The 22,792-nt window shown below is 38.5% G+C and overlaps 1 protein-coding gene across 1 annotated transcript in view; it reads right to left on the minus strand.

The window, feature by feature from the left end:
• Positions 1–22,792, minus strand: part of LOC125485451 (transcriptional repressor NF-X1-like) — a 75,628-nt gene that overhangs the window by 50,675 nt on the left and 2,161 nt on the right. The window contains exons 2-5 of the mRNA XM_048608287.1: positions 19,992–21,089; positions 11,334–11,495; positions 6,197–6,274; positions 1,594–1,699 (exon numbers count right to left, since the gene is read on the minus strand). Of these exons, the coding sequence (XP_048464244.1) occupies positions 1,594–1,699; positions 6,197–6,274; positions 11,334–11,495; positions 19,992–21,089 (1,444 nt within the window). The remainder of the gene's footprint in view (positions 1–1,593; positions 1,700–6,196; positions 6,275–11,333; positions 11,496–19,991; positions 21,090–22,792) is intronic.

The raw sequence follows: 22,792 nt of genomic DNA on the forward strand, positions 1-22,792 counted from the left end.
CTTCTGTAGTAATCATACTTAATGTGTGTTACAAAGTAGCAGTGTTGATAAATTGAGAATGCAGTGGGAGTTTAAGTACCAAAGTAAGGACGAAGCATCATTCAATACTTTTGAAGCTCATCCAGATACAATTTTCTGTCAGATTTTCTCAAGATAGTTGTATGTTAAATCTCCTCAAATTTCTCACTCAAGTTAAGATTCAAAGATTTCAGTATAGCACAAGCAGAGGCTGATTCTGGCCTTTGAACATCATTTCTACCTGACTGAATTTTCAAAAACAAAAAGGATAACTTTACATACCAACATCATTCATAAATATACTAATTCTGTAAATATTGCTAATTTGTAGCCTTAATTATTAAATAAAATTTCTTAAAAATTGTTGTTGCAGTGGTTGGGTTGGGCTGGGCTGGAACAGCAACGGCATCAAGATTAACTGGAAACCCCAGTCAATTATTTAACTTTCACCTTGAAACGGAAAGGGGTGGAGGGGGTGGTTTAGTTGAGCAGCACGAATCTGGATTGTCAGCAATTGTGACTGATGCTACTCTTCACTTTGGCACACAACACTAACTTAGACAGCGATTACTTTTCATATCTTGTGGAGTCCCCAAAATATTTGAAGACTGAATTGGATGGATTATTGACATTTTTCGTGGAAAGTAACATTTTCACAAGTTGAACCAGTGAGTATGCTTTTGAAAATGCATTAAAATCTGTAAATTTTGGAAAACAGTGATGATCTTACTCTCAAGTACAAAAACATTTCCACAACTACCTACATTTTCAAAAAAGTGAAATACAATACAGAATCCAGAGTTGGAGTAACATCACAGAACATTGGGCAGAGTTCCCTGGAATTTAGAAGCTTAACTGGTGATCAAATTTTTCAAAATAGAGGGAAATTGATAAGCTCAATTGGAAGAAACTATTTCTACTGGTTTGGGAATGTGGGACCGAGACCATAGTCTAAAATTTTGACCAAATCTCCTAGGGGAGAACTAGGAAAGATACATCAGAAATTTGGAACTCTTCTGCAAATAACAATGGAGGTTAAATCAATTTAAATTTTTAGAACCAGACATCAATCGACTTTTTTGACAACAGAACAGTGTAAGGAATATAGGACAAAGGCAGGTATATGTAGTTAGATCGCAGGTCAACTATCAACTCAGTCAATCAGGCAAGAACGATCCACTTGCATTTCAAAGAAAGATTTTATCTAGAAACATTTTGGCATACATTAGATTCATTTTCAAACAGTCCAGCTCAAAGTTCCAACAGTGGCATAGATGGGGTGCATCTGCAATGAGCAGTTAATTAAGGTTCCAAAGTAGAAGATCCACCACAACCAAACATGATATTGGTCCAAGTTTATTTTACAAATCTAAAGGAAGGGACAGTGAAAGTTGGAACTGAGGAATAATAGCATACAAAAACAAATACCTATATGAAAAATGAGATATAATTGTATTTAGTAATATGCTCATGAAAAATTCCAAAATACTTGAAATATTAAAAAAGGCAAATCAGTAATAAAGCAACATGTAAAAGGCAGGAAGACGTATACATTCGTATGCTTTCTGTGCTTACATGTTACATGAGTGAGGACAGTCGCTGCCAGATCGTTTCTTTCCACAAAGCTCTCCACAGCTGTGAGGTATCTCATTCCTGTTCCACTCTGGATTGTTAACCTTACCTTACAAGTACACAAGATAAAAAAAAATATTACCAGGAGATGGACCTTAAGTTTGCATATACAATCTTGAGATTCTTTCAAAACACTACAACTGCATAGCACTGCGACAGAACTACTCAAGGCCTAAGATTTCTTGGTTAGGGGTTGCACTCCAACACAATTTAAAATTTGCTGAGAACATGAGTAAATCAGAAATAGCAGAATTCTAAGTAAATAAGCGAAAGAGCTGCTCAATAAATCTCCATGCCTTTGAAGGAATTATGAATAAATTAGACAGTTGAACTCTCAATGATGTTGCTAATTAGACTTTTACTAAGTCGTTGACAAGGACCCATATATGAAAAACTCATGGGATATATTTTTGTAAAAGCTGAATTAGTAAACTTGGAGAAAATAAAACAAGCTCTAGAATCTTTACAGTATGCCCGAATCCTGACAGTATAAATTGGATGATAAATCAGGATACTTTTCTAAGAGGTGCAGGAAAAATTCAGATTAATTATGCACTTAAAAGGAAGTTTTTTGCCTCCACTATTCTATCTTGAAGCTCATTCCACTCATGATCACTCTGTGTGAAGAACCTGTGATAACAATCTTAAAGTTACATTTTACTTTGAATTCTTGCAATTCAACTTCAAAAAACAGCGTAGGTTTACCTTATCCACACCTTATACATTTCACATGAGGGGCAAGCCTCAGATTCATGAATTTACTGCCTCCAGAATCTCTCTTATCATAGTGGCTAGAACTGGACGCAGCATTCAGGATGCAGAGCACTACATTACATTGGTTACAACTTGCTGACTTAATTCATTCGTGGGATGCGAGGGCCACTGGCTGGGCCAACATTTATGGTCCTAATTGTCCATAAGATGGTGAGCTGTATTCTAGAACTGCTGCAGTTCATCTGCTGTAGGCAGACCCAAAATGCCATTAGGAAGGGAATTTGAGGATTTTGACTCAACTTTGTTTCATAGCTGTGTTCAAAACAGTGTTATAAATACATCACTAAGCCCACAAGCCTGTGCAATCCTTTAATTAGATCCTGGTCAATCTGAACCTCAATTCTACTAACTACCTTTCATTCATACCCATTGATACCTTTAATGATTAGAAACTCAGACATTAGAACTTCAATTAATCCAGCATAGGTATTTAAGAAAAAATTCCAGAATTCCACAGCCCTTCAAAAGTGCCTCCTGATTTTACTCCTTTCTGCTGCTTACTCTGGATTTCCCACACTAAAATGAAATAGCTTCCTTGTATCTACCCTAATTCATCTTTATAATCCCTTTAACAGCGTCGATTAGATCACCGCAACTGTCCAAATTCAATGGAATACAAGTCATGTCTGCACAATTGCTCTTCAAAATTTAACTGTTTAAGCCCTGGTTTAAGAACTGTCAATTTATTTTTCTTGCTTTATAGCCAAAATCTTCCTAAAGCCCAAAATTGACTACAATACTCTACATAGGGTCTGACCAAGATTTTATACAATTTTATGTAAGTATAATTCCACCCCTCAAGATGAAGGCCACATTACAATCAACCTTTCTATATACATGTAGGCTAGACCTACAAGACCTGTGCACTAGGACATCCAAATCCCTTTACTCTTTCCCAATGTCATTTTGTTTGGATGTGAAGATACCTCAAACTTCCCCACTTTAAACAACCTGTCACAGTTCTGCTAGTTACTTAATCTGTCTTTGTAATTTCATGCTATTATCCACACAGGTTAAGATGCTCACATGAAACATGAATTCTAATCTAGATCTGCTCGTTTGAATGGCATTTGCTGCTTGAAGTCTATTTAACTTATTTTGCTTAACTTGGTGTTATCAGAAAACATGAAAACACTATGAATGGATTTATATTTTACTTACATTTGAGTTGACGCCTAATGCAGATACAAAAAGGAACACTGTCTGTCACTTCTTATCAAGTGAATCACATTTTTTACTTTTGGTGCCCTCTTCACAATTATGTAAACTACCTCCATTTTATGGTTGTCAATAATTTTAGGTGGAACTTTGATTGTTAAGGTTCATGCAGACAAAAATCTACTGACAACCCCAAACTGCTTCAAACAAAGTAAGTAGATTAGACAGACATGACTTGTATTTCATATTGACAATCTTTGATCAGTTCACTTTATGATAAGGGATTCAATCTAACAAGTGCATAGTTTCCTTGGTACAGAGATAGTAGAAACTGCAGATGCTGGAGAATCTGAAATAACAAGGTGTAGAGCTGGGTGAACACAGCAGGCCAAGCAGCATCAGAGGAGCAGGAAAGCGGACGTTTCGGGCCTAGAAGGGTCTCCTTTCTTCAATAATACAACGATATGCATTTTTCCAAACCAAAAGGCATGTATTCCTACCAAATTCTGAAAAGTCATGACTAGTCCAATTCTAATTTTCCTCTTTCCTTTAATTGACTGGGATATAAAGCATTGCATTCTGGAGATTTGTCTATCTCAAGATCCATTACTTTCCTCATGACCTTTTGTAGTAGAAGGTTTTAAAACATCTATTAGGTTTCTCCCCTCAGCTTGCTTTAGATTCCATTAAATGACCAGTTTTTGCTGCGCCACTTCCTCTCCTGGGTAAATTAAGACTTTTCTGTTTTCAAAGTCTACTTTTTTTTTTTGAAAGTTACTTGTTAGATTTTCAGCTGCATCTGTTTTTCCTATAGAAACAAACTAGAAACATCACTCGGGGAAACAACAGCATAGTGGGAATGTCAATGGACTAATAACCCAGAAGCCCACATTAATGCTCTGGGGGGACAACTTCAAGTCTCAGAGTTAGCTTCAAAAATGGTGACCAAACTATGGATTATTGCGAAACTTTATTTGGTTAGTTAGTGCCCTTCAAGGAAAGGAGGATGGACTGACCTACACATGACTCCAGATCTACAGGAATGTAGTGTGGGGCTCTCAAGTGTTCCTCAGTGATTGAGCAAGCCACACAGTTCAAGGGCATCGAGGTTGGTCGGCTCGCCGAGCTGGTTTCTTGTATCGCAGACATTTCGTTACCTTGCTGGGTAACATCTGCGATACAAGAAACCCAGCTCGGCGAGGCAACCAACCTCAACACCCACAACCCGAGCTACAAATCTACTCCAAAACCATAGTTCAAGGGCAATTAGGACAAGTGACAAATGCTGACCTTGCTAGAAAAGCCTACATTCCATTAAGGAATACATTTAAACAAAAGTCAGGAGTCCCAACATTGAGTTCAGGTTACATCACTAAATATTACTACTTTTCCCCTGCCTCTACCTTGAGGAAACTTCTCCAATAGCTGGCAACTTTTCAATGTCACTAAGAATTTTTATTAGCATTCAGTTCAATGGTTTTAAACATAACCACATACACCCATTTTGAACATTTATTTACTACAAATGAATGTCAATGAATCTCAGAACATAAGTAAGCTCCGTTCACTTTTGCTAAGTCATCAAGTCATTGCAATGCGTTTTTTTTTTAAACTAGACTGTAAACTGTAATCAGCAAGGACCAAAATGAAAAACATTACAGCTTCCCCTCAATCAACATCCATCTGCAGAAGTGATCTGGATGTATAATAGTTAGTTGACAAAGTAGAGAACAAATCACAGAACACAGGTATAAAAATATGGAGTGAAAGTGGCACTAGTCCGAGAATCAAAATCAGCATCAGAAGGATGCATTAGCAAGTGACCAAGAAAGGAGATTGCGGTTTTAATAGTCAGGAAAGTTTACATAAGTGCTGAGTGAAATAAAAGGAGCAACTTCTCTTCAGTCCTTTTGAACAGAATGTGATGTGGCTATCATAGAAAAGACTACAGGAAAACCCCTAACTGTTCTGAGTGTATTGCGTGGTCATGTCAGAGGGCAGTTGAGAGTCCAGATACATTACTCTGGGTCTGGAGTCACAAGTAGATCAGGTAGACTTCCTCATCTAAATGAGAATTGTGAACCAGATACATTTAAAAACAAAAAAAAGTTTAATTATCACCATTTCTAAGACTAGAGTTCAATTCCAGATTTTTAAAAAATTATTAATTGTACTGAAATTCCACCAGCTGTCGTGATGGGATTTGTACCAATGTGCTCTGAGGGCTTCGGAATTACTCACCCAGTCATGTGTGGGGGTGCAGGGTAGTGGGTGTCGCATATGTGTTGCTAAAAGCTTGGCAGTCCTTTCTTGTGAAATGAAAAACTCCTAATATAGTAGTCAGTTATCACATGTTGCAAAGCAGCAGAGTCAAATGAACCACCAAGAGGTGGCACTATTCGAGGTATATGTAAAAATCAAATCTTAAAACTGGGTACTTTATTTGTACTCCAGATCTACTTTATACATATCAGAATGAGCATAATACTAAAAGGATAAATGAATTTCAAACATTCCTCATTACATACACTCTCAAGACACTCAAATAGTGTCATTCTCCAACAGCACTGGTTTTGAATACTTGCAGGTAATTTTACAGAATTTTTCTACTTACCACAAAAGCAGATGTAAGAACTGGGGACTCTTACAGAAACATTCTGACAAGCAGGACATCTCCAACCACCATTCCCATCTAGCATGCAAAATGAAGACAAATGCTTTATTCAGCACAATATTCAGAACAGAGATTATTTCCATAAATCTTTCAATACGCTTTTTCATGTTAAGAGGATAAAAAATTTGCTATTTGATAATAGTTAAACTACTCCTCTACCAGTTTCTTACCCTTACTGATTGCATGCAATTTGTAAAAAGCTTTTTTTGTTTTTTTCTTCATTCTTTACACAGTGCCTTGCATGGCTTTACCTATAGTGGCTTGTTTAAACAGATGGAATTCTTTCAGGGTATCACTTGATCATCTTCCACAGTATCAACTAAAACACCAGAGAAATCGTGCAAATAGGTGGTTATCCTGTTGAGCTGAAGTTAGAGTCACTGTCCCAAAACACATCAAGTAGTCATTTGAGGTTGGTTTTAGAAAAAGTAATCACAACATACTTCATGTCCAAGGTTTAAACCTGGGTCTAAAGCATCACATAGCCACTATCTGGAAGTGGAGACTAATTCAATAAAATTATTTTACCATATCAAGACTTATCTTCAGGTTAGGCATTGTTCAGTGGTGCCAAATAGCTCTGATATAGGACAGAGTTAAAAACAAGAAACTGTGGTAACTTTAAAAAAGAGAGATACTGCAATGTTGTAGGCAATTTTACCCTGCATATTGATTGAACAAATTAAATTGGCAAAAGAACCCTGGAAGATAAATTCCTAAGTATTTGGTATAGTTGCTTGGAATAAATATATACCCTGAATTAAGCAAGGAACAGATTTACTAATGGATAAATTAATGATCCCATTGTAAAGGATTCTCCAAGAAGGAATATGAAATTCATCATGTTATGAAAATTCAGTGAGGGGAGAAACCTGCATAGTAATGTCTTAATCTTAAATAAGGCAATTATAGAAGTGCAATTAAAAAGTGGTGGTTACAGGAAACCTGAAAATAGATAAGACAGTTGATGAACAGCAGCAGACATGTAAGGAAATAGTGCATAATTCTCCACTATGATACATTCCATTGAAAAAACACTTCATATGAAGATATATCATTTGTGTCCAACTAAGGAAGTTAAAGATAGTACCAAACTGAAAGAAAAGGTATCTGATGCTGCACAGACTAATGTCAGGCCAGAATCTGGGATCATTTTAGAAGCCAGCAAAGCAATAACCAACCAAGTGAGAGAAACTAGACAATGAAAACAAAGTAGCAAAAAATATTAAAATGGATTGTAAGAATTTCTGTAAATATACAAAAAGGAAGAGGAGACGATTTCTAGCAAACAGAGGTAGTCAGAACTGCAGATGCTGGAGTCAGGGATAAGTGTGGAGCTGGAGAAACACGGCAGGCCAGGCAGCAGAGGAGCAGGAAAGTTGATGTTTCGGTCAGGACCTTTCTTCAGAATAATATAATATATTCTTCATTTTCTGAAGAAGGGTCCCAACCTGAAATGTCAACTTTCTTGCTCCTCTGATGTTGCCCGGCCTGCTGCGTTCCTCCAGCTCCACACTTATTTCTAGCAAACGTTAATCTCTTAAAAGGATGATCTGAGAAATAAGGGGAAAACAAGAAAAATTCAGACTTTTTAAAACAAGCATTATCTATTTCTTCATAATAGAAGATCAAAACAATTCCAAGAAAATGAGAAAAATCAAGGAGCAAAAGGTGATGAAACCTAAAGTAATCTCAGTTATCAGTGCAAAATGTTTCTAGAGAAGGCTAGAAGCTTGACAAGTCTCAGGGACCTGACGGCTTGCAATTTAGGATTGTAAAGGAAGTGGCTGCAGAGATATTGGATAATTTAGTCAATCTTCCAAAATTCCCTCAATTCTGGAAAAGGCTAAGCAGATTAGGAAAAAATGTAGCATTTTTATTCAAGAAACGATGCAGACAGAAAACTGGAAACTATAGGCCAATTATCCTAACATCCATAATTGGGAAATTGTAGAGATTCAATTAAGGAAGCAGCAGCAACACATTTAGAAAGTTAGAACAAAATCACGTTGGCTCAGCTCGATTGTATAAAAAGAAAGTTTTTTTTGATAAACTGGAATTCTGAGGGATGCAACAATCAGGGTGATTAAACGAAACTATTACATGTAACATATTTGGATTTCAAAAATATACTCAAAGAAGTCTCCCATAGTTACCACACAAAATAAGAGCTCAAGGTGTTGGGGCAGTAAAGGCTTAATCAGGGAAGAGAGAATGAGGATGTAGCGTTTATTTTCAGGTTAGCAAACCGTACCTAGCAAAGGTTATTGGTATCATTGCGAGTGGCTCAACTATTTACAATTTGTGACTGACTTGGATGAAGAAACCAAACATACTGTAGCCCAATTTGTTGATAATACAAAGATATGCAAGTTATGAAGAGGATGCAAATCATCTGCAAAGGGATATAGCTAGGTTAAATTAGTGTACAATGAGAAAATTTGAGGCTTTCCACTTGGGTAAGATTAAAAAAAACTAGAATATTATTGGCTGTGTTGCAAGGTTGAGCCTGGAGAAGAACAAGTGATCTCACAGATACACACCTGGATTCTGAGGCAGTTTGATAGGGTAAACAAGAGGATGCTTCTCTTTATTGGGGAATCTAATACTAGGGGGCACTGTGGGATTTATATTTTGTTACAGATACACATATTTAACACCATTACTCTGGTTTTTGAGTTAGTAACTTGTGAGTTTTGTGCACCTGCAGTCAATAAATAACTAAGCATTTCTGTACCTATAGCGATTTAAGGTAAAACAGTTTTTGAGGCCTGGTTTTCTAGTGAATGTGTCTGTCTTCACCACCAATGGATCACGTGTTTGTCTTAGATTGTTTTGTGACACAGCATGGTAACTAATGGGTCTCAAGGTTTGTTAGAGACTTGCGGAACTTTTTTTTGGAAAAGAACTAAAGGGAAACACTCAGCTTCAAGAAGAACAGCATTAGTTTCAGTTTTACTTTGCGTTTTGGCTAGTCCTTTGAAGTCCTTGAAGAGAAAAGCCAAGTACAACTATGATCAGTAATATGATAGGTCCAGGATAAAGCTACCTGCATTTCCAGTCTGAACACTGAAGCCCTAAGCGGCTTGCACCTACCAAGATGTTAGATGAAGGGTGTCTAGTGTGAGTACTGTATGAGTGATATTTTGGGTACTGTACCAGGGATGTACTTTAGGTGCTAGACAAAAGCAGTGATTTTTCTAATTTATGAAGGAGTGCTTTGGCATTATACTACTGTGTTTTATAATACAAATTCTTAGATCTTTTAAGTAGATGGTTTGGTTATTCTATTTTATCTTCATTATTGTTCATAAACTTGTGTTTTGTCATTGAAACAGAAACTGCAGTATTGCATGCTTACATTTCAGTAAAAAGCCACTTTGTTAAAACCAAAATCGAGGTATGATCTATTAAGCCAGGTTTCTGTCTGGGATCGGACTCATCTGGTAATAACATCAACTGGGATCAAAAAAAAAGGATCCTCTACTTAAGATAGAAATGAGAAATTTCTTCACTCAGATGATCATTTATCGTTGGAATTCTCATTGCCTTTCTTATTGTAAGTTTAGCTTAATGACAATATAAAGAACCAAGATCCTTTAAATTCCAAAGTGAAACAAGGAAACTTTCTGGAAAGACAGTTAGTTGGACTTCTGACTGTGACGCTATCCAAGTTGTTAAAATCTGGCTGAGGTTGCTATGGGGACTAAATGTGTTTGTGTGGGGAGTGACATGGATGTTCACTGTATGAAAGATACATTTATTGTCTTGATTATTCAGACTAAAATTAACCCCCATTATCTGACACTTTCTTCTAGCCAATTCTCCTCCACCTTGTGGCCTCTACTGCTTCCTAAACCAATTTCTTGCTTCTATCCTACATCTTGTGACCTCTCCTGCTCTTTCAACTTTCTTGTTATTGACAACGCTCCAGTTTTAAGGTCTCATTCCCTGAACTACTCGACTGCTGCTGACCCTGCCTACTCCCTAATTCAACCTTACACCATTCTTCCAACTAGCGGCTTCTCCATTTCGAGTCGCCAAATCCCCATCTTGCCGAGCCTGCTTCTCCCTGACTCGGCCACTCACAACTGCTCTCTTCTGAGCTCTCAAGACTCGGAAATGAGCAGTGAGACGCAGAAGCAGCAGCTTTGTTGTGCAAAACTGAATCAAGTTAGAAAGGAGAGGTTCTGCCTAGGGTGGATCAGGGAGCAGAACAAACCGCAAGTCAGAGGGTCAGAAGTGAGAGAAGCCACAAGTTAGTGGATCAGCAAGACAGTTGGTCAGGGAGTAGCAGAGGTCATGATCCCAATCATCAGCAAGAGGAAGAGGAACCGGAACCAGGAGGGACAGACTGCAGAATGAGAGACGAGCAGGATCAACAACAAGCAAGAGGAAAGTAGTAAGTTATCATGCTGTATTTCTTCCACATTTTTAAATTAATTGAATAGATATTTCATTTATTATAAGAATTCAGCAAAGTATTTCAGCAATGTTTTTATATTGATAAGGAGTGTTCTGCTGAATCTAAACTTGCATTGTCTTTAATGGGACAATGTGATTTCCCTAAAGTCTTAAAATTTACTTAAAAGCTGCAATTTTCAAGAATACAGCAACAAGTTTAAGTGCAGAGTTATACTAGTCATGATCCAAGAATACTTAGCATGGCTTAATCTTTGGGGCAAAGGATTGCACATCAGTCTCATTCAAAAATCTTTAGAGAACATATTTAAATTGAATATGGACATCCACAGTGCCAACTACAGGTGCAACTTGTACGACAGGCAGACGTGCACACGAGACGTGTTTTGCCATTTACAAAAGCCACAGCCAGGTTTCTCACACTTCTTCCAACACACGACATTAGTTCTCATACAGACCATACTGTAAATTAACCCTGAGGTGGAAAATGATGAACTCTACGCAACATATTCTAGAAATAGAAATAGAGAGCAAAACTCAAATGCTGTAAACAATTAAAGAAACAAAAACACTGGAAATACTCAGCCATTCGGATATTCTGTGCAATGAGAAACAGAGTTAATGTTTCAAGTCAGTGGTCTGTTGTAAAACTCACCTTCAGCTTGAGAAGCTGGTGATCTTGCCCATTTCTTAATGCAATTCAAGTGGAACACATGATAACAGCTTTGACAGCTCCAGACAGGTACCATCACACGAATCACCTCACAGCAAACCATACACTCATATTTCTCAGATGTGAGCTGTTCGATCAGAGATCCTAACAAACAAAAAAGGGATAGCTAGTTAGACCAAACAATGTGTCAGGTTGCTGAAACAAAGAATGGTGAGTATTATACGAACACAGCCATACGAAGCCATTCAGCCCATGGAGTCTGCTCCACTGTTCAATCATGGCTGATAAGCTTCTCAACCCCATACTCCGGCTTTCTCCCCCAACCTTTGAACCCCACCCCCCCCACCCCCGACAATCAAGAACCTATCTTTGCCTTAATTATACTCAATGACTGGTCCCCACAGCCTTCTGTGGTGATGAATTCCATTGATTCATTACTCTCTGGCTGAAGTTTCTCCTCATCTCCGTTCTAAAGGGTCTTCCTTTTACAAAGGCTGTGACTTCGGGTCCTCGTCTCCTGCTAATGGAAACATCCTCCCAACGTCCGCTGCGTCTAGTATTCTAAGTTTTAATTAGATCCCCCTTATCTTTCTAAACTCCATCAAATATACTCAGTCCTCAAACGTTCCTCTAATGTTAAAACTTTCATTCCTGGGATCAAAGAATTCTAACAGATTTGTCAGGCATGACCTCATCCTATTTTACCATACATGTCCAAGTATTCAGAAATCTCATCCTTCACAATGGACTCCATACTCTTACCAGGGGCCAAGGTCAAGCTAGTTGGTCTGTAATTCCCCATCTTTTGCCTTACTCCTTCTTAGCGATTTTCCACTATGCTGGGACTCTTCCTGATTCCAGTGATTCCTGAAGGATCACCGTTAACACCTCCACTATCTCTTTAGCTATCTCCTTAAGGACTCTGGGGTGTAATCCATCTGGTCTTAGTGATTTATCCACCATCAGGCCATTCAGTTTCTCCTCACACCTTCTCCTTGGTAATGGCCACCATACTCAGCTCTGCCCCCAGCTCTCAAATTTTTTGGATATTACTCGTGTCTTCCACAATGAAGACTGACGCAAAGTAATTACTCAATTCCTCAGCCATTTCCTTGCTCCCCACCAGTATCTTTCCAGCATAATTTTCCTGTGGCCCAATGTCCACTTTTGCCTCTTTCACTCTTTATATATCTAAAGAAACTCTTGCAATCTTCTTTTATATTACTGGCTAGCTTACCCTCATATTTAATCTTCTCCTTCCTTTAAGTTATCCTCTGATGGTCTTTATAGGCTGCACAATGCCCTTCACTGCATCATATACTTTCTCTTTTGCTCTGACTTCCCTTGTCAGCCATGGTTGCCTTGTCCTCCCTCCAACTATGCTTCTTTTTCTTAGGCAAATATTTTTGCTGTCACCTGAATTACTCCCAGAAACTCCTGCCATTGCTGTTCCACTGTCTTCCCTATTAGGCTTCTCTCCCAGTCAATTCTGGTCAGCTCCTCCCTCATTCTTCTGTAGTTACTTTTATTGAATTGTAATATCGTTACGTCTGATTCCAGCTTCTCCCCCTCAAATTGCCGAGTAAATTCTATCATAAGGGATCGGATAAGAAAACAGAGCTCAGCTTTTACTGGATTGAAAAATGAGAGTATTTTAGAAAATTACAGTGCAACACAGTATCTGCTAAACAACAGAAAAGGGTATGACTGATAGAAGAGTGCTGCCATTGACGCCTTCTCATCTTACGAAAGGAATACATTTTAATGCAATTCCAAAACATCCGAGAGATTCTTCTAATTCAGCACATTTAATTGCTTCTAGGATTATAAATTACTAATCTCTAATCCATTGCTTTAACATTTTTATGTGGAGAGTTTCTCTACAAGTATAAAATTTGGCAAGGCATGGCAGTAGTGGAGCAAGCCAGGGCTGTGAATTCAGAGGCAAGCATGCAAGTTGAAAAATTTATTTCTACTGAATATGGTGAATTGTGGCTGACACCAGATAAAGTAACTATAGAAGTTGCAGGTGGTTTTAAAATTCATCTGGTTTACTAATTTCTTTTAGAAAAGGATACTTACCAGTTTTACAGTATGGTGTGTGTCTATATGACTAGTTATACATGGTTGACTCTTAAGCACATGTTCAGCAGGCTTTTGGGAACAAGCTGGATGATGGAAAGGCTGACAAAATGGTGCAGGAAGGTACTTGGCGGAGATGCACCTTACATTTCCACCGCTGTACCTTTTACAAGCTATAGACTGGTGTCGAATTGGCCATCTACTTGGTCACAGAATTGGGTCAAAATGGGCAGCAAATAAATAGCACTTTCATTTATGCAACTAAATACTTGCAGAGATGGGAAGACCATTCAGTGAAAACAGAAGCTTCCGACTGAGCACATCCTTGACAGAAACGTTAAATCAGAATGTTGCCTCAGTTTTCCTGGTGGACAACACTGTAACCATCCCAATATGCAATAGGTAATGTAGAGGTTATTTTCAAAAAAGGAGGAACTTAAAACAATCACCATCACTAGGGAGAAGATATTGGGCAAACTATTAAGATTAAGGCAGACAAATCCTAAGTCCTGATGACCTCCAGCCGAGGGTCTGAGAGGAAATGGCAGCAGAGGTGTTGGATGTATTGGTCATATATTCCAAAATTCTGTGTTCTGGAAAGGTTCCAGTGGATCGGAAAAAAATGCTAACAAAATGCCTAAAAAAAGGAGGGAGGCACAAAGTAGGAAAATACAAACCAGTTTGTTTCACTGGCGCAGTTGGGAGATTGTTGGAATCAATTATGAAGGAAGTAATAACAGGAAATTTGGAAAGTCAAACCATTGTCATCATGGCTGCAGGAAGGGTAAAACATGTTTGACTAATTTGCTGGAGTTCTTTGAAGGTGTAACAAACAAAGTGGATAACGGAAGTCCTCTAAATGTAGAGGAGAAAACTAAGTGTAACTGGCACCTTATAAACTGCACTCAATAAACCAGCAGAAATTATATACCTGAAATACCAGAATTTTACTGTACTATCGCAATCTTTGCGATGTGAGAGTAGTCAGTTTGATTTGATTTATTATTGTCACGTGGACCAAGGTACATTGAAAACTGCTATTCTACATGCTTTACAGGCAGATGGTACAGTACAAGCACATCAGGGTAACAGAACAAAACTCAGGATACAATGTTACAGCTGCCAAGAAGGTGCAGAGAAAGATCATATCAACATTAGAGGTTCTTCAGATGTCTGGTAACAGCAGGGAAGAAGCTGTTAAGGGTGTGAGCGAGGAGGCTCTCTGCTGGTAAGTTTTATTTAAGGCAAAGTTGCATTATTCTTCAACTGATTGAAGCTGTAAGTAAAGTTTAACAATGATATGTATACCCACTGCATTACATTTTGATTAGTGTGTCTTTTTACATTGATTGTGGACCTCAAATCAACTAGCACACCCCCTGGGCCCACAGGTGCTGGTTAACAACAAGTTTGTTGTATATCTCGACTTCCAGAAAGCATTTCATAAGGTGTCATATAAAAACTTACTACACAAGATCATAGGGTCAGAGATCAGGTATTAGCTTGGATAGAGGATTGGTTAACCAACTGAAAACAGAATTGGAACAAATGGGTCTTTTCCTGGTTAATAAGCTGTAACTAGTAGGGTACCACAGGGCTCAGCCCTGTTTAGTGACTTGATGCAGGAATAGTATTATAGCCAAACTTGCAGATGACACTAAAATAGATGGGAATCTAAGATGCAATGAAATCAGAAAATTACAAATGGATGTGCATAGGCTAGACGAATGGACCAAAAGTTGGCAGATAGAGTTTAACATGCATAATTCAGAGGTTATCGATTTTGGTTGGAAAAATAGTAAATGGAAAGAAACTTCAAACTGCTTTGGTGCAGAGGAATCTGGGTGTCCTTGTGCATGAATCACAAAGCTAGTATGCAGGTACCGCAACTAAGGGCAAATAGAATTTCCACATCTATGGCTAAATGAGTGAAGTGTAAAAGTAGGGAGGGGTTATTGAAACTGTACAAGGCTTTGAGGCTGCATCAGGAGAACCGCGCATAGATTTGGCCAATTGAGAAAGAATGTAATTGCACTGGAACCAGTTCTGATAAGTTATTCTAGGTTAATTCCTGAGGTGTAAAATTTACCTTGAGAGATTGAGCAGTTTGGTTCTATATTTATAGGAGTTTGGAACAATGAGGGGAGATTAATGAAGTATGTCATTTTTTTTAAGCATCATACAATGTAGACATAGAACAATATTTCTCCCTGTAGGGCAATCTTGGATGACAGGTCATAGTTTCAGCTAAAAAGTGGTATATAAAACAGATGAGAAGGAATTACTTCACTCACAGGGTCATGAATCTGTCGAATTCACAACTCCAGTGCGGTGGATGCCAGGGCACTGATTACATTTAAGGAGATAAATCAACAGATTTTGATAAGTAATGGATTGAAGGGTTATGGGGAAAGGTAGGAAAGTCAGGTTCATAGAGTCAGACTCACAGCATGGCAACAGACCCTTCTGTCCAAATCGTCCACACCAAAACGGACATCCCAATCTGACCTAGTCCCATTTGCCAGCGTCCTTCCTGTTCATGTTTCCATCTACAGGCCATTAAATGTTGCAACTGCACCAGCCTCCACCACCACCACCTCTGGCAGCTCATTCCATACACGCATCACGCTTTGCGTGAAAAAGTTGCCCCTAAGGTCCCTTTTAAATCTTTCTCTCTCACCTTAAATCTATAGCTTCTAGTTTTGGATTCCCCTACCCTGGGGAAAAAAGACCTTAGTTATTCACCCTATCCACACCCCTCATGATTTTACAAATCTCTACAAGGTCATCCCTCAGCCTCCAATGTTCCAAGGAAAAAAGCCCCAGCCTATTCAGCCTCTCACTATAGCTCAAATCTTCCAATCCCAACAACATATTTGCAAATCTTTTCTGAACCCTTTCAAGTTTCACAACATCGTTCCTATAGCAGCGGGACCAGAACTGAACACAGTATTCCAAAAAGTGGCCTAACCAACGTCCTGTACGGCCGCAACATGACATCCCAATTTCTATACGCTATGCACTAGCTAATGAAGGCAAGCATATCAAATGCCACCTTCACCAATCTGTTTACCCGTGACAATATTTTCAAAGAACTATGCACCTGCATACCCAGGCAACACTCCCTAGGGCCATACCATTAAATGTAAAAGTCCTGCCTTGATTTGCCTTACCAAAATGCAACACCTTACATTTATCTAAATTAAATTCCATTTGCCACTCCTTGGCCCATTGGTCAATCAAATCAACATCTCATTGTACTCAGACAACCTTCTACATTAACCACTACACTAGACTTACTAACCATACCTCCTATATGCACATTCAAATCATTTATTTAAATGACAAAAAAAAAAGTGGACCCAGCTCCAATCTTTGTGGCAAACTACCAGTCAGACCTCTAGTCCGAAAAACAACCCTCCACCACCACCTGGTCTCCCACCTTCAAGCCAATTTTGTATTCAATTGGCTAGCTTGCTCTGGATTCTGTGTGATCTAACCTTAATATCACGTCTACCACGTGGAACCTTGGCGAACAACTTGCTGAAGTCCATGTAGACAGTGTCTACCATTCTGCCTTCATCAATCCTTCAAGTTAGCAAGACACGATTTTCCACGTGTAAAGCCATGTTGACTCTCCCTAAATCAGGCCTTGCCTTTCCAAATGCATGCCAGTAGTGCCCTCAGAATCCCTTCCAACAATGCTGATGGCAGGCTCAGCGGTCTTTAGTTTCCTGGCTTTTCCTTACACTTTTCTTAAGTAATGGCACCACATTAGCCAACCTCCAGTCTTCCTGCACCTCACCTGTGGTTATTGACGATACAAATATTTGAGCAAGGGGCCCAGGGATTTATCCACCTTAATGTGCTTTAAGACATCCAGCACCACCTCTTCTGTAATATGGAAACTTGATCATATCACTATTTATTTCCCTAAGTTCTCTTGCTTCTATGTACTCTTGTACAGTAAATATTGATGAGAAACACTCAGTATCTTACCCATTTCCTGTGCTTCCACACAGGCAACCTTGATCTTTAAGGGACCCTATTCTCTCCCTAGTTACTTTTTTTCCCTTAACACATTGTAGAATCTCATTGGATTCTCCTTAACCCTATTTGCCAACGCTATCTCATGTCCGCTTTTTGCCGTCCTGATTTCCCTCTTAAGTATACTCCTCATACCCTTATACTGCTCTAGGGATTCACTTGATCCCTGCTGTCTAAACCTGACATATGCCTCCTCCTTCTTGACCAGAACCTTAATAAAACTGGCCTTCCTCCAATTTAGAACTTGAACTTTTAGATCAGGTCAATCCTTTTCCATAACTATTTTAAATCTAATAGAATTGTGATCACTGGCCCCAAAGTGCTCTCCCACTAACTGTTCAGTCAATGCCCCTCCGTCTTTCCCAACAGAAGGTCAAGTTTTGCTACTTCTGTGCTAGATACGTCCACATACAGAATAAGAATTTTTAAAAAAAAAAAAATTGCCTTTGGCTTTAATTTAGATTTTAAACAGTGAAATGAAATATGACTGTTGTAAGATTGAAAATAAAATAAAAGAAGGAAAGAAGTAGTCAGGTAGGTTTGAAACAGCAACGGGCAAAAGGAATGACAAAAAGCAGAAAGGATAACTTTCTGGGCAGATAAAGAAAATCAGTTGATCTTAGGCTAATGCCATTCACTTGTACTACCAGAAGAAGCGACTGGCCCTTATGAATTGGCCTCTACAGTCTCAAAAGATGATATTCAAAACAGAAGTGACATACACCTTGGGCACATTCAATCATCTCCCAAGGTGGATGTGTCAAAAATTAAAATTAAACATTTTTTAAAAAACAAACTTCTTAAAACATGTGAACTTTTGACATGGAGAAATCCGACATCACACAAATACACAATTAGATTTACAGGGTCACTGAGGGGGTTCAAAAGAAATATAAAACTTAGCATGCCACTGAAAACAGTTACTCTTCATTCAACAAGGCACAGCTCTGTCCCCCCAAAGGTTTTACACACACTATGCTTAAGTAGAGGTTCTCATCAATTCTTGATTACAAAGAAAATGGTCACCTGTGGCAATCTTTACACTGCACCCATCTGAGGAATTTAGACTCACCGACAGCCACTTTTGAAGGTTCTAATTAATGTGCATGTCTGGACTCTTGAAGTTGCCATTGGTCGTAGCGATGACAAAGTTTAGATGGTCAAATCAAAGTGCTGTGACTCCAAGCTTTAAGCAGAGCCTTCCCCACATACTTTCTTCTTGCAACAACTTATCAACTGGGCACATGGTCTGATTAGTTGAACAATGGCAACACATGGCCAAGCACAGAGTGTACAGAGAAAGTCATGAGGCATACACTTGGAACCACGCACAAACCACCTACTTCAAGATCCTATATGAGTGAAGCCATACAAAATAATTTCAAAGTACCTTACACTTAGAAGCATTGGTCTCACACTACAAAACAAAGAGGGATTGCTGTTTTCAAGTATTGTCAAATTCCTTTTTGTAAGTCACTACCAAATCTGCTTGCATCTCCCCTTTCAGGCATTGCATTTCAGATCAGAACAATAGAATTAAAAAGGTGTCACCTCTAGTTATTTTGCCACTTGCTTTATATCAGAGTTCTTGATTACCAGACCTCCTCCTGAAAACAGTTTATTCCAATTTACTATATCAAAATGCACTGTAACTTGAAAGACTTTTCCAATCACCCTCAACATTTTGCCTTCTAAAGAGAATGCTGTCGGCTTCTCCAGACTCAAGTCCCTCACTATTCCAGTAAATGTCTTCTGAGTTGTCACTTAAGCATGTCACATCCTATCTACAGTGTAGTGCCCAGCACTGAGTATAATTCCAGTTTAGGTGTAGCTAGTGTTTTAAGGATTGAGCATAACTTCCTTGCTGTTGTATTCCATTCCCCCAACCTTCAAAGATTTATGTACAAGCACCCAATCAGTTCTCAGCTCCAACATATTTAGACATTTGTAATTTAACTTTAATTATTACTTTTCATACTTCCTACCAAAATTAACCACATCTGTGTCTAATCATTTCAGCAAATTTTTGCATGTTAATTACAATCAATGATCAGTAAAATACTCAACTATGACTATAAATGGCTCAGAACCTCTCAATCCTGGTGGCGAAAGCTCCATCAGTCCGCTGACATTGACAAAATAATTTAGCAAATTGTGAAGGTTTGTTTTGTCAAATTTTAAAATTTCACTGTTTCTCAAGTCGATTTTGATAAAAATGGAAACGAAGATGCACATTGCTCGAATGAAACAACTTTTGATTTGACAACCTGCATTATTCTCATTTCTCCACGACACTGGAAGCAATTCCAAAAGGTGAATGTTTGCAGTGTATAATTCTATTTGGAATGGGGAGAGGTGGTGAGACAAGATGAAAGAAGAGATTTAAACCATCCCAAAACACTTCAACTGTGAAATTCAAGAACTTGCCCACAATACAAAACTCGTTTATTCAATAATTTGTAAAAATGTATTTAAGAAATTTTAATCAGTGAATTAGTTGGGGAAGCTAACCTGTGTGAGTCTCCTTGCTCTTGTGAACTTCCATCTGTTTTTTCCAAAACGTCTTCCTTCCCGAATCAAAGGATTTCTTTTGCAGATCAAAGGATTTTTTTTGTAGATCTTCTGGTCGTTTTCTTCTTCTTTCTACGTCACTCATTTTCCATGTTTGTGTTCGGTGGGTCAAACGATCCTGTAATTTAGGATTCACACTCTCCTCATTGAAGTTAGTCTTGGTATCCACTGCTGAAGCAGTCATGGCGAAACTGGAGCCTGTCCTAACATTGTCTGCAGTCGAACCTCTGTATGCTTCATGGTCAGAGTATGCTTTGCCCCAGGTGAATTCTCTCTGGCTATTTCTATTTTTAAGAAACTTTCTCTCTGACTGATCATTGCATCTTTCATAATTTTTATCCATTACAGAAGGTTCACAAGTGTGTTCTATTTGGTTAGCTTCTGGAGGGCTCATGTTTTCAATCATTACATTAGTCTTTTTTCCAAATGTTCTACCATCTTTCTCAAAGGTAAATTTTCCTTGGTTAACCATTCCTCGATTGTGTTTATACACGTGCAGATTAACTTTCTTTGGTTTGGCTCCAGCCCGACTTGCTGGTGCTCTCCAATTTTCTTGGTCTGAATTATGAATCTTTCTGTGCTCCACCCATTCTGCCCCTGCCTCCACTGGGTCTTTCTGTGCGATATCCTCCACTGAATTTTTTTCGAATAACCTTGATTGAAATAAATTTCCAACGGTTTCCTGCTGTGAATCATTAGCAAGTGGTGTTTCTCCAGAACAAGACTTTTCTTCTCTTACACGGTGTCGTCGTTGATTTTGAAAACTATGCATACCTGCTTTATTCTGGTTAGTCCTGTGCCCCTCACTGCCTGCCCTGGGATCAGAGGCAGGGTCTTCATTATAATGATTCCTTGACTGCTGAGAATACTCTCTTTTGTGTGTCAAACCAGAGCGATAGCTACGAAATGGCCGCTGCCTGGATGATGATAGATTGGTGTTATTGTTCCTGCCAAAATCCTCTGGTTTATTTTTTCTCTCTGTTTCCTGCATTTCTCGAGGAATGAAATCTGCAGCATCTGGATTAAGCTCCAGTCCACCTGTTAAACAGAAATGCATAACAATTAAGAGGTTCATATGAACTGCTGAAAAATTATTTGTCCGAGTTTCCTCTTAACAAATTCTGAACTGTATGACTATTAATAATGCTGAGAATAATCGAAAAGATCCCACATTCAGAAGCTTTCAGAATAGAAGCAGACAAGACTTTCAGCCATCATCTGAATATAAAACAGGATTTATTTGCATACTAGTAGGCAATAAGATTAAAGAAACAGGAGACAAAATTTGCTAGAAGGCAGAAAGCAGAGTACTGAATAGTCATTTCCCAGAATGGGGCAAAGTAGACAGTAGTCACTATTTGAAGCACTGCTTTTTTTGATAGATAAAGTGTGGTGTATGTGGATCCAGTATTAAGCTGTAGTTATAGACAAGTAACATGAACACATGCAAGATAATTCCTACCTGAAAACTCAGGTTAACAAGATAACAATCTTTATTTTCTCCAATTTTCCTGTTTTTATGCAATATGACTGAGCAGGTGTCACCTACTGTAATATCTGACCAAAACGCTAACCATCAAAATATTGATCATTAATTACCTTTATAACCAGAATACCATACAACTTCAAGGAACGGCTCTTGTGGTACTGTGATAGTGTCTCAACCTCTGAGCCAAGAGACCTAGGTTCAAGTCCCATCTGCTCTAGGTGCATAACACGAGCTAATTGATTACAAAGTACTGACAACTTCCAAGAATTTTCTCACTTCATGCATACTGTAGGTTAACTGACAGATTCACTGTGGTCATTGGTTAATAAATTGATTATCATGCGACTTTTGGAATACATAGAAAGAGGAGCTTTTCAAAGAACAAATTCAGTTTAAGAGAGCGTTAACTGCATCCAAAGGAACCAAAAGGGCATCTTTTGATGTGAACGATAAGATTGCACACAAAGATGCTTTAAATGACTGCAAAAACGATTTTGCCTGCTGCAATCAAAATGGGTAACTTAATGTTAGGAGAGGCAGAGGCAACGGCAAACAAACTTACAGCTGTGCCCTTCTCAAACAACACATGAAGTGAGGGATTGAGGCAATTGCAAGCGATCAGGAATCTGTGCTGGTGGAATATCTGCGATCCATACACTGTTTAGTGTCTCAAATTAAGGCGAGCGGAGGGGTATGATGCACACAGATCAGCTTTTGTACATTATACATGAACAAATTATATTCTTGAAGCCACTGTTCTGTCTTTGAACGTTGGCTATGAAATGGAATATTCAGTGAATTATGGGACAAAACTACTCAATGAGATTGCATGGTTGGACATTGTGCTAATGATTTTCTAGCTATGACAGGCCATAAGTGAGATGTGCATACCCTAGTGAAAACAGTTGCTATCAGCTATTTGGATTTGCTGCATGATTTACAGGAACAATGCAACAAAAGAACTGAACAAACTATTCAAAGCACTGCAGCAGGTCACATCAATTGCAAACTTCATCTAGCACTCACTTCACGAGTGTCTATTTGTACACCTGTGTGAAGCCATGGGATCTGAATATTGTATGCTGTTACCTGTTGTCAAGATAAAGGGAACTTCAAAAGGTTTTTGGACTTGGGGAAATTAAATGAATTAAATGCAATTTTGTAAATGAACACAAAAATTCTTCAATGGCTGATCATAGTGCTCATGAAGCAAACTGCATTTTGAAAGAATAATCTGATGAGGGTGAACTAT

The sequence above is a fragment of the Rhincodon typus genome, chromosome 2 (assembly GCF_021869965.1).
Source record: "Rhincodon typus isolate 14 chromosome 2, sRhiTyp1.1, whole genome shotgun sequence".
NCBI lineage: Eukaryota > Metazoa > Chordata > Chondrichthyes > Orectolobiformes > Rhincodontidae > Rhincodon > Rhincodon typus.